At 39.2% G+C, this 19,865-nt stretch overlaps 1 protein-coding gene across 1 annotated transcript in view; it reads right to left on the bottom strand.

Annotated features, from left to right (window-relative positions):
- Positions 1–10,417: 10,417 nt before the first annotated feature.
- Positions 10,418–19,865, bottom strand: part of cadm1a (cell adhesion molecule 1a) — a gene marked incomplete at its 3' end in the record, with an annotated part of 349,787 nt that continues 340,339 nt past the window's right edge. Inside the window, exons 9-10 of the mRNA XM_079172305.1 lie at positions 12,447–12,575; positions 10,418–10,536 (exon numbers count right to left, since the gene is read on the bottom strand). Coding sequence (XP_079028431.1) covers positions 10,418–10,536; positions 12,447–12,575 — 248 coding nt within the window. The remainder of the gene's footprint in view (positions 10,537–12,446; positions 12,576–19,865) is intronic.

The following is a 19,865-nucleotide window of genomic DNA, read 5'->3' as shown; positions in this document are numbered from 1 at the left end:
GCTGGTCGTACTGCCTAGTAAAGGTGTTTATGGCAAAACGGACAAACTTCCTGTAAGGAGGCACGAGGTTCTTCACAGACTCTGATACCACATCATGTAGAGCTCAATAGACAAGTACATAGATACAAAAAACCCACAGGCAAAAGAGCTCCATGGAGTACACATGGTGAAACTTTGAATGACATGGAGGCAGCTCAAACACGAAGAAGATCAACCACAGACTTACTGACCAAGACCTTTTAATTTAGACCCTCAGGGGGGAAGCACACGTGCAACCGTACACAACACACAAAGTAATTGCATTCATTTGTGAGGTGTATATACATATTTAGTCTCTGCTGCTGCACTCGCACTCAAACACATTATTTTGAAAAAGGAATCTATGATCGTTTCTAAATCTAGCGACAAGGTTTTTTTTTTATTTTTATTTTTTTACAGGAAACCCCCTGGCTTATTTGGACCATTACCTGGATCACACTTTCATAGGGTTGGCCATCAATTCTCTTAGTTAAGCCTAATTAAGGATGAATTAACTAACTAATTAACTAAAAAATAAACTATGTGTAGGTTTGTTTATGATATAATAAAACCAAACTGTGCCACCTTTGATGCACAGTACAATAGAGTATACATTAACTAGGTGACTCGAGTGGGTACATCCACTATAAGTCAAGTGAAGTGAATAAGGTCAAGATAGCCACGCATTTTCTTCATTCTGATTAATAAAACTGATTTAGTACATTTATGAACAAGCCCAAACGTTGGCCCCCACGCGTTGCAAAGTATATTAATATAAAATAAACAGGAAAATATTCTAAATGACCCACTGAGCACAAATTGCAGTTGAAAACAAAACAATCATAACAAATGCTGGATGGCACAAAGCAATTTTCTGCTGGAGTCAAACAAACAAAGGTGCTGTTGTAACCGGTAAGTGGCTGAAGCTCTGATTTCACAAATTACAACTCAAAGAGAAGGGAGTCATGGCTGGATGGAAGTTATGTTTCAACAAAAAACAAGTGCCTTTGTGACAGGAAGGTATTGCATAAAAAAAGTTTTTGTGAAGTAATGGTGACAAAAGGGGAAAACGTTTTAGGCCTATTGATTTTAAATAACACTAGAAACAAACAAAAACAAAGAAGCAGGAAGAACAACAGGTCGAAACATGGTTTTGGATTAGTGTTTTATTTACATGATTATGGAAATTATCTCATATCCTTTTTCTCTTTAAAGGAATAGGTTTTTTTTGGGAAATGCACTACTTCACTTTTTTGTATGTCTGTGTTTTAATGACTAAGCCGTTACACTCTGATATGAACAGGTAGATAGAACCTTTTCTTCTATAGACAGGAACGTTTTTTGTTGTTTTATTTAGGCATCAAGGATTTACGGTGAGGCTGAGATCATGGTGTTGGTTCAATATTGCAATAGTTAAAAGTGACACGAAGCATGAGAGAGGATTTGTTTACTTTGTTAACATTTAACCAAAACCAGGATCTTTCCCTGCCCTTAACATAGGTGCTGAAATCAGGACGCAAACTTCGGTCTCCCATGTAAAAGTTCCAATTTATCAGAAAGCATTATTGACAGACAAATTAGTAGTGTAGGAATGCAATCTCGGAACCCATCGGCTATTGTTCTGATAAGCATATGGAGGCAAGGGGCTATATTTCTAGGGTTCCTGTGTGGCCACAACATATCCAGGCCAATGCTTTTCTTTTCCATGTGCTGCTCGTTGTTTACAGTCCGATTAGCAAATTTAGCTGCAAGAATGGAGTTGGAGTACCAAGCAAAATTTTAAGCCAATAAATTCTAAATCATTGTCAGACATTGGTCGGTGAGTTCCGAGATTGCATTCAGGCCAATGCGTTCCGCCTTTTTTGTTCTCCACATGGACTGTTTACCTGCATTCAACCAAAGCCTGCTCAAACGTGATTGGTCACCACGACTCTGACTGCACATTCTCACTCACAACTCGTCAAATACTCAAAGGCTTGTTCAGTGGCCTTAATCTTCAAACTATGACTATGACAAACTATGCTCTAGGTACCCCTCTAGCGTGTCAGGGACGGCGTGTCCATATACACATGTTGCATGAATTTTCAAAATAATCTTCACAGGAAGTTAGCTTTAGGCAACAAAGCTACTTACTTGGGGTCAGGATAAGTTGGTGGTTGATGTTGACTTAAATAATGAGTTACGTGACAAGAGACACATATGACTCATGGGACTAACGATACTAACGAGTCACGTGACCGACGACTGACGTGACACAATAAGTCAACGTCGACTTAGTCGCACACGGGACACAAACAGCGGTCTCTTAGGTGAAAGTCCTGTGTTTTGTTTGAACCACCCACCCTAATCCCGATCATATTATTGTGCTCTTTATACTGCATCAGTTGCTCTGACTGTCTAACAATGATGTGGGTGGGTTTACATTGGAGTTAGTTGAAATCCCGGTGTGTCGCATATACAGTAGATGCTAAAGGGTCAGACACTGGACACTGACCAAGCTGCGGTATTCGACGAGTTAGGTGTGAGAACGTGTTGACTCAAACAGACTACAAAAACTTAACTAGTTCCTTTTGTATTTTAATGATTTTATGAAAAAATGTCCCCATTATGCAAAGAGCACTGCTCCCTGCATAACAGGGACCAGGTCTGATTGCAGCGCGAGGACAAGTAGCTTAATTGTCGTGAGCCCTTACGGGTGACCTAATTTCCTGAGTGCCCTTAAGGTTTGCCATTACCACAAGAGCTTATGGGTCTGCTCCTTCCTGCCCCTTACAATCTCACAATCAATAAATCATTCATAATCACCTCTGGTTCACCTATTGATATCAGGCTATAGTGGTTTGCTTTGCAGAAGCCTCTTCATGGCCTTCTAATCTTAACGGCCTCTGGGTAGGTGCTAAACAGCCAATCCGAGAATAATATGTGAGTGGTAACAAGGACAGGAGTTCATTAGATCAGGATCTGATGACTGGCTGGCCTGCACGGAGTCAAATAATAATGTGGTTGTCGTGCACATGTAATGGATAAATACTATATTATGCATTTCAGGATACTGCAGGTTTAACCTTTTGAGCTTGCAAGGTTAACACATGAAGACAAGACTGCATCACTGACCTTTTCATTACTGTAGACAAAACACACAGCACAACGATGATACTCGGGCTTTATTAAGTGCAGCCATTTGCTGTTATAGAGTCGGATAGCTTGCAATTAATAGAATTTCTTTCTGTGTAAGTTGTTCAAGGATATTGAGTAAATGAGTCTATAACAGACCAACTAGCACGTACATTGCGCATGAACTCAGAAGTACATTTTCTCTGACTGATAGCGTGCCTCGAGCCTTCACGTTCTAATCAATAGCAGTATCACCTTTACTTATTTAAGGTGTTGGCTCATTATGTACAGTACTTGAGGTATAATGGGAGCCTGAGGTGAAAATGTAATTAAAAAGATAATATCTTCCTCTACCCAAGTCATCAACCGAATACTGAATATTATAGATGTATTAATGTCTAGTGTAAAGCCTGACTCATGAACATGAAATATGAATGGAGAAATATATTTGTCTATGACTGATAGCTCGCCTCACCTCAGTCCAATCTACTATGCTGGAATCAATAACGCCTTACCCATTTATTTAAGATGTTCGTTAAAACGTTTCACTGCACTCACCAAGCAGCCGAAGCAGAGATTGATTTTTTTTTTTTAGTATTAACCCTGTCGAATTTATTCACGCTTTCACGGTGCTCCTGAAGGTATCACCCTGTACTTGTGTTAATTAGGAGCGCTCCTTTTTTACTGCTTGTTTACACTGGTTTATGCATGTGATAAAGATTTCATGACATCGGCACATGCCAAGGTTCACTTCAGGTTGAAAAAAAAAAGAGGTGGTGGACATATATACACAGTATATATGCTACACAGCCTGTTTCTCCACTTACCTCTACCTGTCTCTGTCTAAATACACTCATGATATTCAGCAATGCAACATTCAGCTGAACCTGTGTAGATGATGGTGTATTTGTGAGGCATTCTGAGACGAGAAAAGTCCATCCAGCAGTCCTTATAACGGCAGTTATTCCTTATAGAGCAACATTATGATAATTTATGTCCACTCCAGGCATTCAACTCAAGTCTCTTGCTGCTCTCTTGTAACTGTTCCTCCCATTGCAACCTATATCCAATGCCCCCTTGACATGATGGTGGTGGTGACTGAGTTGTCAGTGATTTGCTCTTTTGCTGCCACCACACTGCCCACCTGAAAGCTCTATGCTGCAACAGGTGCAACCTCTTGCTGCTATTGCTGCTGCTGTCCATAAAACATTTCATAAGCACAACCTGAGTTTATATTCCCCAGGGAGGGGAAGTTGTTATCCCTGCTGTGCAGCGTTTCCTTGTGAGGAGTGATGAAATCAGAGCCTGAACGCCAAAAATCATCTCCGCACGTATTCACATAATAATCCATTGAGTGAGCGGGCTGACTGAAGTCAGAGTAGTTAATTAGTTAAGCTTCAATTTATGAGGCTTAGATCTTCATAAGCTCAGAAAACGCTAATTAAAGCGACCACAAAAACTATTTCAAATATCACCAGGTAAAACTTAAAAGCGCCCAGAGGACTTTGTATCTCTTACTGTACATTGCACTCTATTCTAGTAAAAAAGTGTTCATTGAACTGGGGACAGTCGACGGAGACTATACTGCAGTGGACATTGGTTTGAATTTAGGAGTGTCACTACTGCAGTGTGTGTTTTGAATATGTCCGTTCCACACAACGTGGTTAGTTGAAGCCCAGAAAATGAACCTTCAAGTGGAAAAACAAATTGCGCTGCATTTTATCCAGTCAAAATTCACGTTCTGCGCGAAAAATTTGTCGGCGATATAACTGATTGGAACGGGTGTAAAAATGTTGACTTCACAAAATCTGAAATCTTTCATCAGAATAAAAATGTTATATACTCAGGCTTCATTATCTGTAAATGAAAAGTAAATAATGTGTTGCTGTGTGTCCATATTAGTTAAAATGTTCTCCACCTGTGGTGCATGATCATAATATATTAACATTTAGAGTAAAAAATAATACCAACACTGATTATTTTGGACATTAATATCTTTTCTTTTTTATTAAGACAAGAACTCTTCATTGTTTTGTAAAAATGTCTATTTATGAACCAATACAAAATGTGTATGGGAATGTGGAACTCCTTTTCTCCATTAATACACATTAACATTTCCCAAGAACAGCAGAGAGACAAAAAGAATCAATCTAAAAACAATGACTGGTGACACAATCAAAACTGTTCGGGAATCATACGTGCTTCCAAAGGCGGTGGTGCGTTGAAAGCCACAGTAATAGTACAGCCACAACAAGTTTCTGGTCCTGCTTCATTCCAATTAACAGTGTACTCTTTATGATCTATGTCAACACAAAGCAATACTTAACACATCTTTTACAGTGCACCAAATATTAAGAAAAATACAGAAAACATGTACAACATATATGCAAAATACCACCAATTTGCCTTCTTGGATCTAAAATAATGAGTTGCACTTGATTCGATGAGGATGCATTGTACTTGCTTTTATGTCATTGGTGGGGGCCTAAACTTTGCATTCTACCTGAGATGCAGCCACATCGGTCAGCAACGCATGAACCAGAGACAGGACATTATCAAAAGATTTTAATGTGGAGAAAACTACACCAGTTACACTGTAAGACCATTTTTACTTTACTGGGCATTTAGAAAATACAATTATACATACAGTAACCTAAAATATCATTCTGCTATTTATTTCAAATTGAGATTGATTTTCAATCCTCATCATTTCTGAATATTTAAACCTACTTGAATGTTATTTTTTATGTTGTTTTGCTCATGGTACATTTTATATTGGAACTTTGGGAGAGCAAAATGATAGTAGGTAAAACATTTGGAGAAACACTCCTGCCGTTCCAACGCACAACAGATTTAATATGCACAAATAAATTATTAATGCATCAGCCTTAACGGAAAAGATAATACTTAGTTCTATTCCTTTATTGGCAAGTACATATTTTGAAGTCTGATTAAAATGGAAGCTGCCACATGTCACTGAAGCGAAATAGTGCTCACTGTAAAATACAAATCACACACTCTGTCTTGCAGATGAAGTGGCATCTGCTCTGTGATTCATAAAGCAACAATAACAAGTCAGTTAATAGTTTTATCAGACACCAGACTGTAAAACATCGAACCTAATTTGACCCATTCCCCACCCCCACCCATCCACGTAACAAACACAAAACAGTGTCATCAGCATACAGTGTTAACTTAGTGGTAATTCCTATGTGAGTACAGAACTTTTAAATCAGAATTAACAGTTGGAGACCGTTGGACACGTCATCTTTGATCGTTGTATGCAACATCGCTCCTGTAGCCCCCGACTACAACTGCTATATCATCTGGAAAAGACATGTTCACAGCTCCCACCCAGCCCTCCGACTGTCTTCTAAAACTGCAGACAAATTATCAAACAACTTTTAAAATGCACAGAAGCGTTATGCTCAGGATAGCGACATTTGCGTAATGCACCTCACAAGAACCTTCTCAACTCCCTTTTGACAAGCCTGTCACCTTCAAAATGATGTTTCTGTTGAACTAAACTGCATTCTGAATTATATTTCGAGGAAACGTATATTCTCCTGGATTATGGCCGCAGTTTGAAACACATGGATAGCGTTGTAAATTGAAATAAACAAAACGCAACAAGACTTCTTGGTTACATTTTGCAAAACATCATGGTTTGGCTGAAAGGGGCTATTGAGAACATTGACAACATTCAGCCACTAGATTTCACACTTTCTCCCCCTCATTCCATTGCAGTACAGCTATGGAATATATCTGGGATTTCACAGGATTGGAGGAGTTTCAGGAAGTAAACAGAGACTTGAAGAAAGAACAGGCGAGTAAATGTTATATGTGGCTCACCTCATGTTCTGCAGTTACTTAATGAGATAAACAGAGGACAGCGAAGTTCTTGCACAACCTGCATCTTATATAGTCATGTGGAGTGAGAGACAGACAGACAGACAGTCATGTCAAGTGATGAATCGTTTGTGGAAGAGCAATGAAGTCATTTTGCAACATGTGGCTGTAGGCTAACATTAACTATATAATTAGGTGATTATGTGTGGTGGTGTTTCTAGATTTATGGAACGTTATCCACGGCAGTGTCATTGGACTATTAACTCACAAGCCTCATTTGAATTAGCAACCAATCGTCAGATATCTTCCACAGAGCAAAACATGAATTTTGATTAACGTTTAATTCATAATCATAATCATTTTTTTTTGGAATCTGTCCTTAAATAATATATTTGTAGTAAGTATCTTCGTCACGTTTTTCGAAGTCATGAACTAAAATTTGAATGAGTCAAAGTTTACTTCAGGGTTCTCCTGGGTGAGAGTCCTGTGTGGACCCACTTCTTCCCAACAAAGAGTTCCGCACACTACTATTAAGAAGGTATTTGTGACACGTCAAAAGCAAACGTAATCCGGGAGCAAACACGTAGTTGACAATGCAGTTTTGTTGTATGGGAACAGAATTTTTAGGATGCATGGGGTTTAGGTTGAAAATAAAACCCAAAACCACAATCTCAATATGGAAAGACTGAATGCTGTCTTCATGCATGACTATGATATATTAAAGCTATCACATTGTTCAATGTGTTGGAATCTGAGCTGCACATTGAGAAATTCCAATCAAACGTGTTAACATGGCAAAAAAGTATTGAATCTTGGATATGAGTGTCCACACAGCAAGCAACACCGTTATGACAATGGCGTCTAGCTACGTATAAATCAAAACTGTGTATATTTCATTATTATCATTGATATACATCATGTATATAAAGTAATTTCAGAACAATGGAAAACCAAAAGACTTCAGTGAAATCCGAGGTTAACGGTAGAGTAAAGAGTACGGTGGCGATAAGCCACAGTATTAGCTAAAAACTCATATGAGAAAAAAATACATCAATCAACTAAAAAACAAGCAAATTTGGACACAAAATTAAACACATACAGGGCATAAACATTGCACATATTAATTTTGTGCTTAAATAACGTGTATAATTTCACTGATGTTACTTTACAAGGCAAATAATTTAACTTTTTTTCTCTAATGATTTGATATGATTAAAGTTTGTCAAATTGATTCTGGTACAAATACTTCAGAACAGCTTTGAAAGAAACGCAGGCATAAGTGACTTAAAAAATGAATACTTTAGGAATAGCTGCAGACACTCTTGGGGTTGATGTTAAGTTTATCATTTGTGTTGAATAAATGTATAAAATGACAAAATATCATGACACACAGAGCCTGTTCAAAACTTTGAAGGTGTACTCTGCCACCTAGACCTCCACCTCAATCCACCCACAGCTGACATAACAGAGTAAGGGCTCATTAGGCGAGCTGCTTGCTGTGTGAACACATAATGATGACAAACAATGCCATGAATAGACCCTTATTGCCATGTTAAGAAGCCAGGGCATTAATGTAACCCATGGATTACCATCCCGGAGCACAACATGTGTATTAGGTTCAGTTACTAACAATTAATTACTTTTGGCATTCCTCAGTGCTCCCCAGCTGGCGCAGCAAAACAGATCCTCATTCAGTTTTGGCAGGTGATACATAAAGCAAGATAGAGAGGCAAAAAGAATGAGTTTTAGCACGTACATACATGCAAAAATATTAGCAATTGTCTACGCACTCAAGCTGCTGCATCAAAGAAAAATGATTAGAAGGTGATGGAAAGTGGAAAGACTGGATTGTCTTTCAGAGCATTTCAGTTTGAAGACATTTACTTCCATATTGACAAAACTCACAATGAGTGTAACAGAATAAAATCCACCAAGGTACTCCATTGCAATTCTATTAAGTTGTAAAAAATATTTCTTAGTAAGGATTAGTGTACAATACAGCTGTGATTCCATTGGCTTGGGTGTCTATGGGATAACATGAACGCAGGACGTTTTGTGCAGCTTATGTGTTCCTTAAATCAATTTGAATGCGTTTGGTTGAGGCCGTTTCTCTTATCGGTAAAGTTATGTACAATACACCAGCATTTTTTTCTGCTAGTTGGCCAATATTAATAGCAAATATTTTTTTCAACAGCCTTTTATTACTGAGACAGCTTGACTGAGAGCCTACCAAAACCAATTTTAAAACAATTTACATTTTCTTACTTTCCCATTTGTAAGAAAAATATTCTGGAGTGAAAGCAGATGGAAATCAATTGAATCACATCATTACAACTCAATAAAAGCTGGTGGGAAGACAGAGCTTCCATCCAGACTAATAATAAAAAAAACAAATAGTTCTCAACAGAGAAAGAAATCAAAATAATGAAATGGCACCACCGTGAAGACAAATGATGTACTACTTCTCTTTACTAAGAAAGGTATTTTTTAAGAGGCAGTAGTAAAAACTGCTTTGAAGAACAAACTGAGGTTGCGAAACATGAATTTAAAAAGTGAATTGGCCCAATGAAATCATTTAATATGATCCCCTGCTGCCTTCTTTTTGATTATGTTTTGAATGTGGTTATGTTCAGCGGTGGGTGGGGGGGCAGGGAGAGCATATACAGTACATCAAACCTGTTTCTCATTTATGTCCTTTGTACAATGATATGTAAAGCATTCCATGCATTTTTGGAGCTGTCAAAACTTCGGGGAAAAAACAAAGGAGAGGGAAGTAATGGCTTGAGACAAATCACAGTATACTGGAAAGAGTTTTTGTTATGCAGTAGAGGAAGCGTGTGTGCAGACACATTCAGGGAAATGAATAAAGTGGCTGTGTAATTTTACCCTCATACAAAAAAGCCAACAGCACATCGATGATTACGAGTGGGAAAGATGAAACAGGGAAAAAAGGAGAGCAACAAGGTTATGCAAATGAGGATCAACACAAATCCAAAGGATGGATAGAACAAGGCACAGAATTTTCTGCAAATGGTTGAACTAAATGAAATTCGTACCAGCAGTTAGGGAGGTGTTGAAATGGTGAAGCTCTCTACAGTGATTTCTGGCAACGTATGGCGCAGCCTTCCCACCCGCAACCCCGTCCCCTTCTCAGTTTACTGAAAACCCGAACCCTCCCATTTTTTGTCCTTTTTTGATTTTAAATTTTTTTTACACACAAAACATTCCATCTACATCTGCAGACTAGACTAAACAACGGCTTAAAACCAGGCCTTTCTTTAAAACCCCCTCTCTCTTCTACTCCCTAAACCCTCGACTCTCACTAAAAGTGACCCTGAACCAACTCAAATCCCTCCGTCAAACCCCCCTCTGCCCCGGCCCCAAAGACAGCTCGTTGTCCCAAAGAGGACACTAGAGTGAGGGGGTCCTGTTTTGATTAGATGTAGTACTCTTTCTTTTCGTCCGAGTTGGTGTGGCCACCCTCTGCGTTGATGATGGCTGTATCCGCGTCCGCTGCGTCGTCTGCTCCTTTGGCTTCGTGTGTGAAGTAGGTACCTGAGGTGGAGGGGATGGAGGACAGAGTCACGGACTGGGTAATAGCCTGCTGCGTAGATGATACAAAAGATTAAAATGTGCCTCTACATCCCTCAGCACCTAATTATGTAAATCCTTCTGCATGTGGCCATTTACACAAACCTAACACCAGCAAGCTGTAATATTCAGATTATACATCATTTCCACTTCTTTTCATTCAAATTGGCACATGAAAATCAGGGTTTTAAAATGATCTCGAGTGTGTGGAGGAGCATGGCTCACACCTTCAAATTAACCTTGTCAAGTTCGGAGGAGGAGAAAAAAGGAACTCGCGAGCCCCTTAAAACTGAATTTATTTAAAGATTTATTCACATCCTATCACAGCAGAGGTTGATAACGGAGGCGACATTCGAGATCGAATGAGGATGGGCACTTAAAATGTGGAAATAAAAGCACAGGTTCTGCTTGAATAGATGGAAATAAGGTGGTGCTGCATCACAAGGATGGTTACCTGGGATATCTTGAGGATGTGATAAAAAGCCAAATCCTATTTCTTTTTTTCCTTTTTGTTCCCCGTATTTATGTTCTCCGGCCCTACTCAGCCTCTGATTGGCTAGTATTCGTTGCCTTCTTTGCATAATTGGTTAAGTTCATTGCTGATTAAGAAGATTGGTGTATATTTGGTGAGGTAAATGAGTTAAACTCACATGCCGATGGCAGCCTTCCCGTTTAGTGCTCTTGGTTATAGGTACAAAATGTTTGCCTATATGGCTTAAAATTGGCACTTTAAGGTGTCCGACCCTATGACTTTTGGAAATGCAACCTTAGTTTGAACAGTCATATCATCTATCTATCTATCTATGCTGTGATCCGCCCCCGTTGCCGGTTAATACACCCTACTCCCACATTTGTTCTCATGGTTAAGGGTCGCTTCAAGAAGCCTAATTGTTTTGTTGAGTAATCATTATCAAAAGTTTTTCCCAAATGACTTCCCCTGGCTCCAGTCTCTCATCTCAACATTTCTCTGCATAGGTGGGGCAACCAAAATAAAATCTCTTCTCTATCATTATTGCTCTTTCATGAATATTCATATCTGGCATCCACTGCAATTTTAAAAGCTTACAACTTGCACCATACACAATGCCATTAGGCAAAGTGGTCTCTATGTGACTTTTACTGCTGCATAGTCACATGGATGCGTTTAATTTATGTGTTCGCCACAAAAAAGGATCTTAATTGACTTTCCATTGCCATTGTTTTTATGCTGAAGGACATGAAGAAAATTGACAATTTGTGTCCCTGTACACGAAACAAATAGAATACATTTCAAAGCTATTTCTAGAAAATCTTTGGTATAATATCCCTGTAAGTAGAACATATATGCTAGTGTTTAGTGTAGTCTGTAAACACTGTATTTTCTTTAAACTGCCTCCAAAGTTTACTCAAGTTTTTCTGTATCTATTTTTTAAGTAATGCTGTTTGTTGATTTGATTTGACTTTATCAGCATGAACAAGGACGGTTTGGTTTGTACGGTAGTGATGTATCTTCCTGGCTTTCATGTATTTCTTTTCCAAACTCAGGTTGTACATCCTGTCCCACGTTCTCCAAATAAAGAGGAAGAGATTTATTTGCCAGGTGGTTATTAGTCAAACTCGAACAGTATCTTTATAACCCACCCACCTCACAATTTCTACAACTACAGTAACTTGGCTGTAACGTGTGACGATAGGGTGGTGTTTTATTGGCTGATTGAGTCCAGAGCTGCTGTTTCACTCTGTCACCGCCTGTGGATGGTAAACATTTCCAGCTACTGTCCATAGTTTCATTTATGCATGCTGTATATAATAATCTGTCCCAATGCAGCTTTAGTTAGAAAGCAAAGGTGAATGCGTTAGCTCTGCGTATAAAGCTGTATTTTCAGGTCCAGTACCTTTGTGTCTTGCGAAGTAGCGCCCCAAGACGATGAGTAGACAGAGCATGGCGAAGACGACCACGGCCACCACTCCTCCAATCACTGCATGGTCCACCGTTCTGGGTGCTCCTTCTCCAGCTCGGGAATCTGAAAGCAAAGGAAAAAGAAACTCAGTGTGGATAGACGACAGTTCTCAGTGTTACATTGTGGGAATAGCAATCAGCCACCACATCCCTGCTGGGGTGTCTGACAGTCAATTGTGCTGATAGGCCTCTAGATGATACTTTAAAACGATAGTTCGGTATTTTTCAGTGAGGTTGTATCAGGTACATATCTATAGCCAGTGCATTAAACAGTAGATGGTGGTCGGCAGGCCACCAGTTTGAAATGAATCTTATCTCTACTGTATTTCTTCATGGAATCGGCTTGCTTTGAAGAGAGCATGGATAAGTTTCACTTACGGTTCAGTTGGTTGAAGAGGGCTGTGTGATGGCAAGATAGAGCCGTGAAAATATTCTAAATATAGTAGACCATTAAAACTCCAAACTTTCTCCAAACTCAGGTCATGCCGACCGCCGTCTAGTAGTAGGTAATACACTAAGTAAGGATAAGTACCTTATAGAAACCCACTTCAAAACATCAACAAATCCCTTTTAAATGTAGGGACCTTGGAGCCGCAGTGCCCATACTCATGAACAGAAGACTAAATAGTTGGTAAAATATGTAGGTTCTCAATGGCTGTTTATCACAAAGAGTAGAGTATCTTTTACATGGATCCCATCGGAAGTCCAATTCTTGGATTCTCTAATTAACTTATCCGCAACAAATCTGTACCAAACCCCAACCATCTCTTCACATTCATTTTACACGTTGTACATAAACTTCCATCTCAAAGCACATAACTTAACATAACTATTTCCCTTGCCTCGTGGACGGTCTGCAAGACGATATTTGCCTCAGCCTAAATGTGTGGTTTGGTGGACTGTACCGTACTGGACTGGTCTGCTTGTTAACCATTGTTGCGTTCACTGCTTAAGGTTTGAATTAATACAGGTGTTGTACGGCAATATGTCTTCTTTTGGGATCTTCTGTTATACTCCTGGGACAAGTTTGTCTCCTTTTTTTTAATCTAGCCAACATTTTAATAACTACTCTACAAAATTGCCATGACGATAACAGTTTGGTTTGCAATCAGGAATTGATTAAAACTGAGCAGGACAGGAATGACGATGTTCCTGATGTGCTGTGTGAAATCACTCGGGGACACATTTACTGAGAAAATGGCGTCGCGCAAATAAGCGCTGCGATTTTCATTCGGTTTGCGGCCGCAATCTGTGTGTATTCAGCGCCTGATTTACTAAGGCAGCAGCTGATTACGCAGTCAGCTCCTGGTACTGCCCTCCAGACACACTCTGAAGGAGAGCTCATTACTATTACGCAGAATAATGCTCGTAAAATTATGATTTCATAATCTCACTCTGTTTAGCCTAATTTCTTCATATCTGTAGCTAATAATCAGTTATTAGAGGAAGGCAGTTTTATCTAGAATGCATGTTTCATTCACAAAGGTATAGAGCTACGATCAGGGTAAAAAAACAGAAATCAGGCCCGACCCCACAGAAACCCACAAAGTGTCCGTCTTAGCCGCCCAAATTAAAGTCGAACCACGGCAGCAGTTTTAAAAGCTGGAACTTTAATCGTAAAAAAAAGCATTACAAGCTAAAGTCAATTTGTGACGTAATCTCTGACATGCACCTGCCCATAAGTTTGAATGGTTGTCCATCTCCATGTCGACCCGAGTAACGCTGTGTTTACCCACCGGTATAGCCAATGGACGGACGACTCTTTGTGGCTCTTGTGAATCCCAACTGAGCTATGCCTCCTGTTCTACCAGAGAGAATGTTGCTCAGTACATTCAATGGAACACATTATCTCTGTTAACACATCTCCTCTTATTATGTGTGCAAACCTCCATTAATTGCACATGCAACATGCACACTGTGACTCAAGCCTGGTATGTCTGATTGATAAAAACAGCACATTCACCTGACATTCGATTCAATGTTTCTTGCATCCAATGTCAGTTTAATTAAAAAAAAGAAAAAAAAAACGTTGTTGAAGAAAGCTGTAGAAGAAACCTGAAGTCAACCGTGCAGACAACAACACATTTACAAACTATTCACTGAGTGGGAATGTTTTATAATGTGTTTAAGTCTTGAATTGAATTAAAAAAACGCCAGCGACTGGACAACAAGCCCCTGAAGCTCTTGGCTTTAATGCTATGTGAAAGCTATTGATCAAGTGTAGGGATCCATGACAACCCAAAGTTAATATCCGTTTGTGGATGTGATTGGCCCTTCTAAGCACAAAGGAGGAGCACATTTTTTCATCACTAGCCCACACGATGTGTTGTAGTAAAATTAATGGGAGGGGTGGAGGTGGAGGTGAAGGTGGTGGAGAGAAGATAACTTACTTGGCGCAAGTGTTGCATTGAGATGTGACCTGGAATTGATTCGCCATCCACCTAGCACTCTGGTATATGATATAATGTGTACATTACTAATGCATTTTTGTGCTTTCAGCTTATTAAGATACCATTACACCATACACTTAACCTTCACTTCCTCGATAATGTCTTTTTTAAAGACAAGAAAATAGGGAATGCCAGAAAAAGTAAAGACAGAAGACTGAACACCAGCCAGCTCTTAGCAGTCAGCTCACGTGAAGGAAACCATCAGCCCCCACCATCCATTAGCTATAGTAACTCGCTAAAACCCCGACACACGCTTCTCCAGCCTAGTTCTACACTCAAGGGATTTGCTGAGTGAGCTCCAGGAAAAAGAAGCAGCAGGCCACAATTTATTAACGAATAACAGAAACAGAGAGAGAAACATCATGGATAACATCAGCTACCACCCACCTCTACACACCGGCGCTATAACCTGCAGGGATAACAGAGGGAGGTGGGGGAGGCAGAGCAGTGCCACATGTCAAACTCAACAAAACATTACCTGACGGATCTAATAGGTTATTTTGACTTCAGATTTTCTTTTTTAGAGCTGGGCAGATTCAATTAAACTGAGCAGGAATCCCTCTGACATCCAATTCGCTCTTGTCAGGCTGCTAAAGCTGTGCTTTAACACACTTTCCTATTACGATGTTAATGTGGACTGTGGCTTTTGGGGAAGCAGGAGAGTGTGTGTGTGTGTGTGTTTGGTGTGTGCGGTGTGGTCTGAGTGGTGGGGGTAGCTTGGACGGTTGCAATAAATGATTCCTGGTTGTCTATATCAAATATTCCTGGTTAAAACTCTGATAAGGGGGAGGGGGGGGGGAAGAGAACATGAAAGTCTCCACAACGAGTCCACAAGTCTACAACACATCATACGTTGCTTCATCCAATTTACAAACTGGAGCCTTGTGGATTAACCTGCGTGAACACGACTGGCCCTAGTCTGGCCTGTTGGTGGTGCTAGAGGGAAGGTTCTGTGGTCACTCTTACTTTGAAAGAGCTTGAAAGTACGCGATAAACTACATGGGAATCACTTTCACCCCCACAGGTTGCTTTAAGGTTAGAAATCCTTGAGGCTCCCCAGTACCTCTGGGGCTCTTCTCATTTCTCAGTTTGTACGTCCTTGATTATTTTCCTCGCCTCCTCTCCTCCTTCCTTCCTTCGCCCCTTGTGCGCCTGAGATGCCAGCAGTTGAGGCGAGGAAGAGGCGCAAGGAGAGAGGAGTCGAGGCAATGGGCATTTAACAAAATGAGACATTCTGGCTTAAGAGCTGTCATTTTAAAGCGACACTCAATTCAATATGATGCTGGTAGAGCGCTGTATCAAGGCTGAGTTCTAACCGCAGCGGCCCAGGTTCGATTCCTTTGCTGTGTCATCCCCTCTGTCTCTCCTTTCCTATCTGTCTTCAAGCTATCACTACCCAATAAAGCAGAAACGCCAAAAAAATTTCTTTAAAAAATAAATAAATCCTTGAGTCTGACAGCTTCTTCCAGCTCTTCATTGAAGTTGTATGATGCTTACACTGAGAGAAATATTCAAAGCTAATACATCTTTCTTTCATAACCATTACATCAAAAAGAAATATTGTAGATGTCCTATGCATCATTTCATACCCATTTCACCAAAATTCAGCCTGACATATTTGTTATCATTGGAAACTTTGGGATCTTCGCTAGAATTGAAACTAAAGTTCTGTGTGTTTTGAAGAGGTTGATTTTCAAAATACTTGGCAAGGTGTCTTGTTTTTCAAGACGAGAGACATGAGAGAGGGACGAAAACATTTGACAGGAATCCTCTTCTGGAGACCGTGAATATCAATCATTGCATGGTTTCATGGAGGCCAGTAAAGGACTGTCAGACCAAATGATTGATCACACTGTGGGCACAGATGTAGTCAATGGAAAGTGCAATTTAAAGGATAATTCATGGTTTAATACAAGTTGGGTAATAATAACTCTGTACTTAAATGTTGAGATCTGAGAATTACTCACTTGGTTGGTTGTCATCTCTGATAATGATCTAGAAAACTAAAAATATATAAGACCAGAGTTGTGATAAACCAAAATGATCCTTTAGCTCCACTGTCGGGTACAATTGGTAAATATGTTTATTTAATCCAGTTGCCTTTCTTCCTGTATTAACTGTTCTTCTGTTTGTTAATTTGCTGGGTGAGATTTGAGTTTAGTTTCAGAAATAAACCTTGAATTCAAAATGTAGGTGTTAATGAATCCAGCAGTTCTCGTCTTCTCTTTAATGAGCACACAGCTTGTTAATACGTGTATGTTATTGCCAACTTATTCCAAGCACTTAGTTTGTACCCAACTGAGGAATATTCATCATGTCATGACATATTGAAAAACAAACACCTTTTTCTCTGTTCTCCAAACATGACAGAAAAATAGAGAAAACTACAAAAAGAGAATATATTTGCTCTCATGCAAACATCTCTGAAAAGTCATTCATATTGGTTGATGTCACAGGAGGATTTCATAGTGTCCACAATGTTCGTGTAGCGTGTTTGTGCTGTTTCCTAAAGTACATTTAGCTTTGGTGGTGTGTGTTTTAATCACTGACGATGCACTGGCACCTGTTTTCTCTTCTTAGTTTGATTGCAATTAAGTCTTTTTAAAGTTGGATTTGATGCTTTTAAAATGAGATGAAAAAATAAGATTTATGATTTAATCATTCAGGATGCACAGTCTCTTTCCCAAAATCAAAGTGAGCACAAAGCTCAACTTCTTTGCTGAATCTAGACCTTTGCAGGTCTTTCATGCCGCAGCAACATTATACCCAACAGACGGAGTTACACAAATGTGTGAGGAAAGATGGTCTTCCTATAGAAGATATGGATGGTATACTGTTATGAAAACATAACCTTCCTCTGTATCCGTAACTCAACTGTATGTTGTCAAATTTTAACAGTAACGTCGTACAAAATATAAGAGCGAGTTGTTTAATTAAAAGATGTGGGATAATTTTCTTGTCATGTTTGGAATGAGGGTGGGAACTAGAAAATCCAAGCTTTCTAATGCACCTAAATGCACCTTGTCTCAAAAACACAGTACCTTTTTAAATGGGCAAACAAATCAGGCACAATTCACAATTTACATCTAGGTTCTTGCCAAAATATTGGCAGATTCAGTTACTCAAGGGTTCTACAGTGAAGTTGGGACTAACGGGAGTCAGCAGTCATCTTGCACTAAGGGAACTCTGGCTGACCACTGGTTGGCTGTATCGAAGCAATTACACCAACAAGCCTTTTATCATTCTCTTCAGCTTGCTGAGACAAATCTGAGGAATATCACGTAAAGTACTGTGCAGCTTCCAGTCTCCACATATCTGCCTGTAAAGCATGGGACTCTTCCTTTGCTAACTGTTATTTAAAATGTTTTTTGGGGACTTACGTTAATTGTAACATGGCTATGTGCAAATAAATTGTGTTTTGAATCAAAACTCCCAGCAAACAGCCATCATTAAAACAGTAAACCTGGCCAAAACATGGAGACCGCCTATATTTTAGTATATTTTCATCAAATATACAGTCACAGCTGTAGTAAAGAGTAGGAGAAGACATTCAGTTGCATCATTATCCATGAAATCTTGGTTTTAATGGTGATATTGCCTTTGAAATTCAAATTACATACTAGGCGATGATAAAAGTTGCATTTTTTCTTTTATTGCATCTCTATTTACTCGGAAATTGTAGTATAAATAGTTTACTTACATGGATTTATATACCTTATTAGCGTACCTTTCAAAGGACACCAGAAATATGCATATAAGCCTTTTAGTAGAGGAGCTATTGTTGATCATTTTTGGTATGCTATTTTAGAATTTTTTTCCCTAGGAATAGGGCTAGAGCTTAACATGAAAAGTTCTTGATGAAATGACAAAGCCAACAATTTCTGTCATAATCAAACAAACAAACAAAAAATAAAAGAGGGTTGTCTGGGTTCCATTTTTAAAGAGCCCTGTTTATAAGCCAGAAGAACTGTCTGGATGACAGCTGCAGAGCATGTGCTGTCAGTTTCTGGAAGCACTCAGTCCCAACGATCCCATATAAAACAATTTGCACGTCATATCAATGTGTATCAATTATGGGCAATTACTGTCACCTCTTGAAATACAGTTTATTTGTGTTATTATCTCACATAGGGAGTCAACATTGCATGGGTCATTGTTTTAGCAATCAAAGAAGTGCACATTCAAGGCAATTTTATTTATTGCCTTTCCTTGAAAGTCACTTCTGTTGCAGTGTTCAGTTAAGTGCTTTCACGCATGTGTGGAGACTAAAAACACAACCAATGTCCCAAAATGGTTGGTGCCATTTATATATATATTTGAAAGAACCATGTAGCTGTTTGATCACGACTCTAGAATTTTCATCCAAGTTTGACAGCCGTTCCTCCACCTTCTTGTCCCAGAGGGTGAAATCAACAGACACGTATCACCAAACTGAAGAAAGTCTAGCATCTAGTAGCTAGAGAGCAAGATATGTTTCTTTCTAAGAGTTGGCAGAGACCAAACCAGTGCCAAAAGGAAAGGGAAAACCTGGGTCTTTCTTAGGAAAGAATGGGAAATATATTCTGATTCTTGCACTTAAATTTGTGAAAGTGCAGGATGGTTAAATATACAATTTAAGGTCATCCAGACGAGGATTTATGTTTATTAAATATTACTATTTATTTGTGTTGATAAGGGAACAATCAAGTTTCCTTTGAATTCTTAAGGAATTGTGATTGATTAGCTTAATGTTTGTTAAAATTAAATGACATGATTTGTTTTGTTTGCAGCATTTATGAGGCTATAGTGTGCTAGCATGTTTGCTTGTATGTGTGTGGACCCCGTGACAAATAGCCAATGCTCATGCTAGTGGGGATCCTCTTAAAGAAAACAAAGTAACTTATTAGGTAATAGAGTGCTGCAGG

The sequence above is a fragment of the Pholis gunnellus genome (assembly GCF_910591455.1).
Source record: "Pholis gunnellus genome assembly, chromosome: 13".
Taxonomy (NCBI): Eukaryota; Metazoa; Chordata; class Actinopteri; order Perciformes; family Pholidae; genus Pholis; species Pholis gunnellus.
This window is presented reverse-complemented; position numbering and strand designations above follow the sequence as displayed.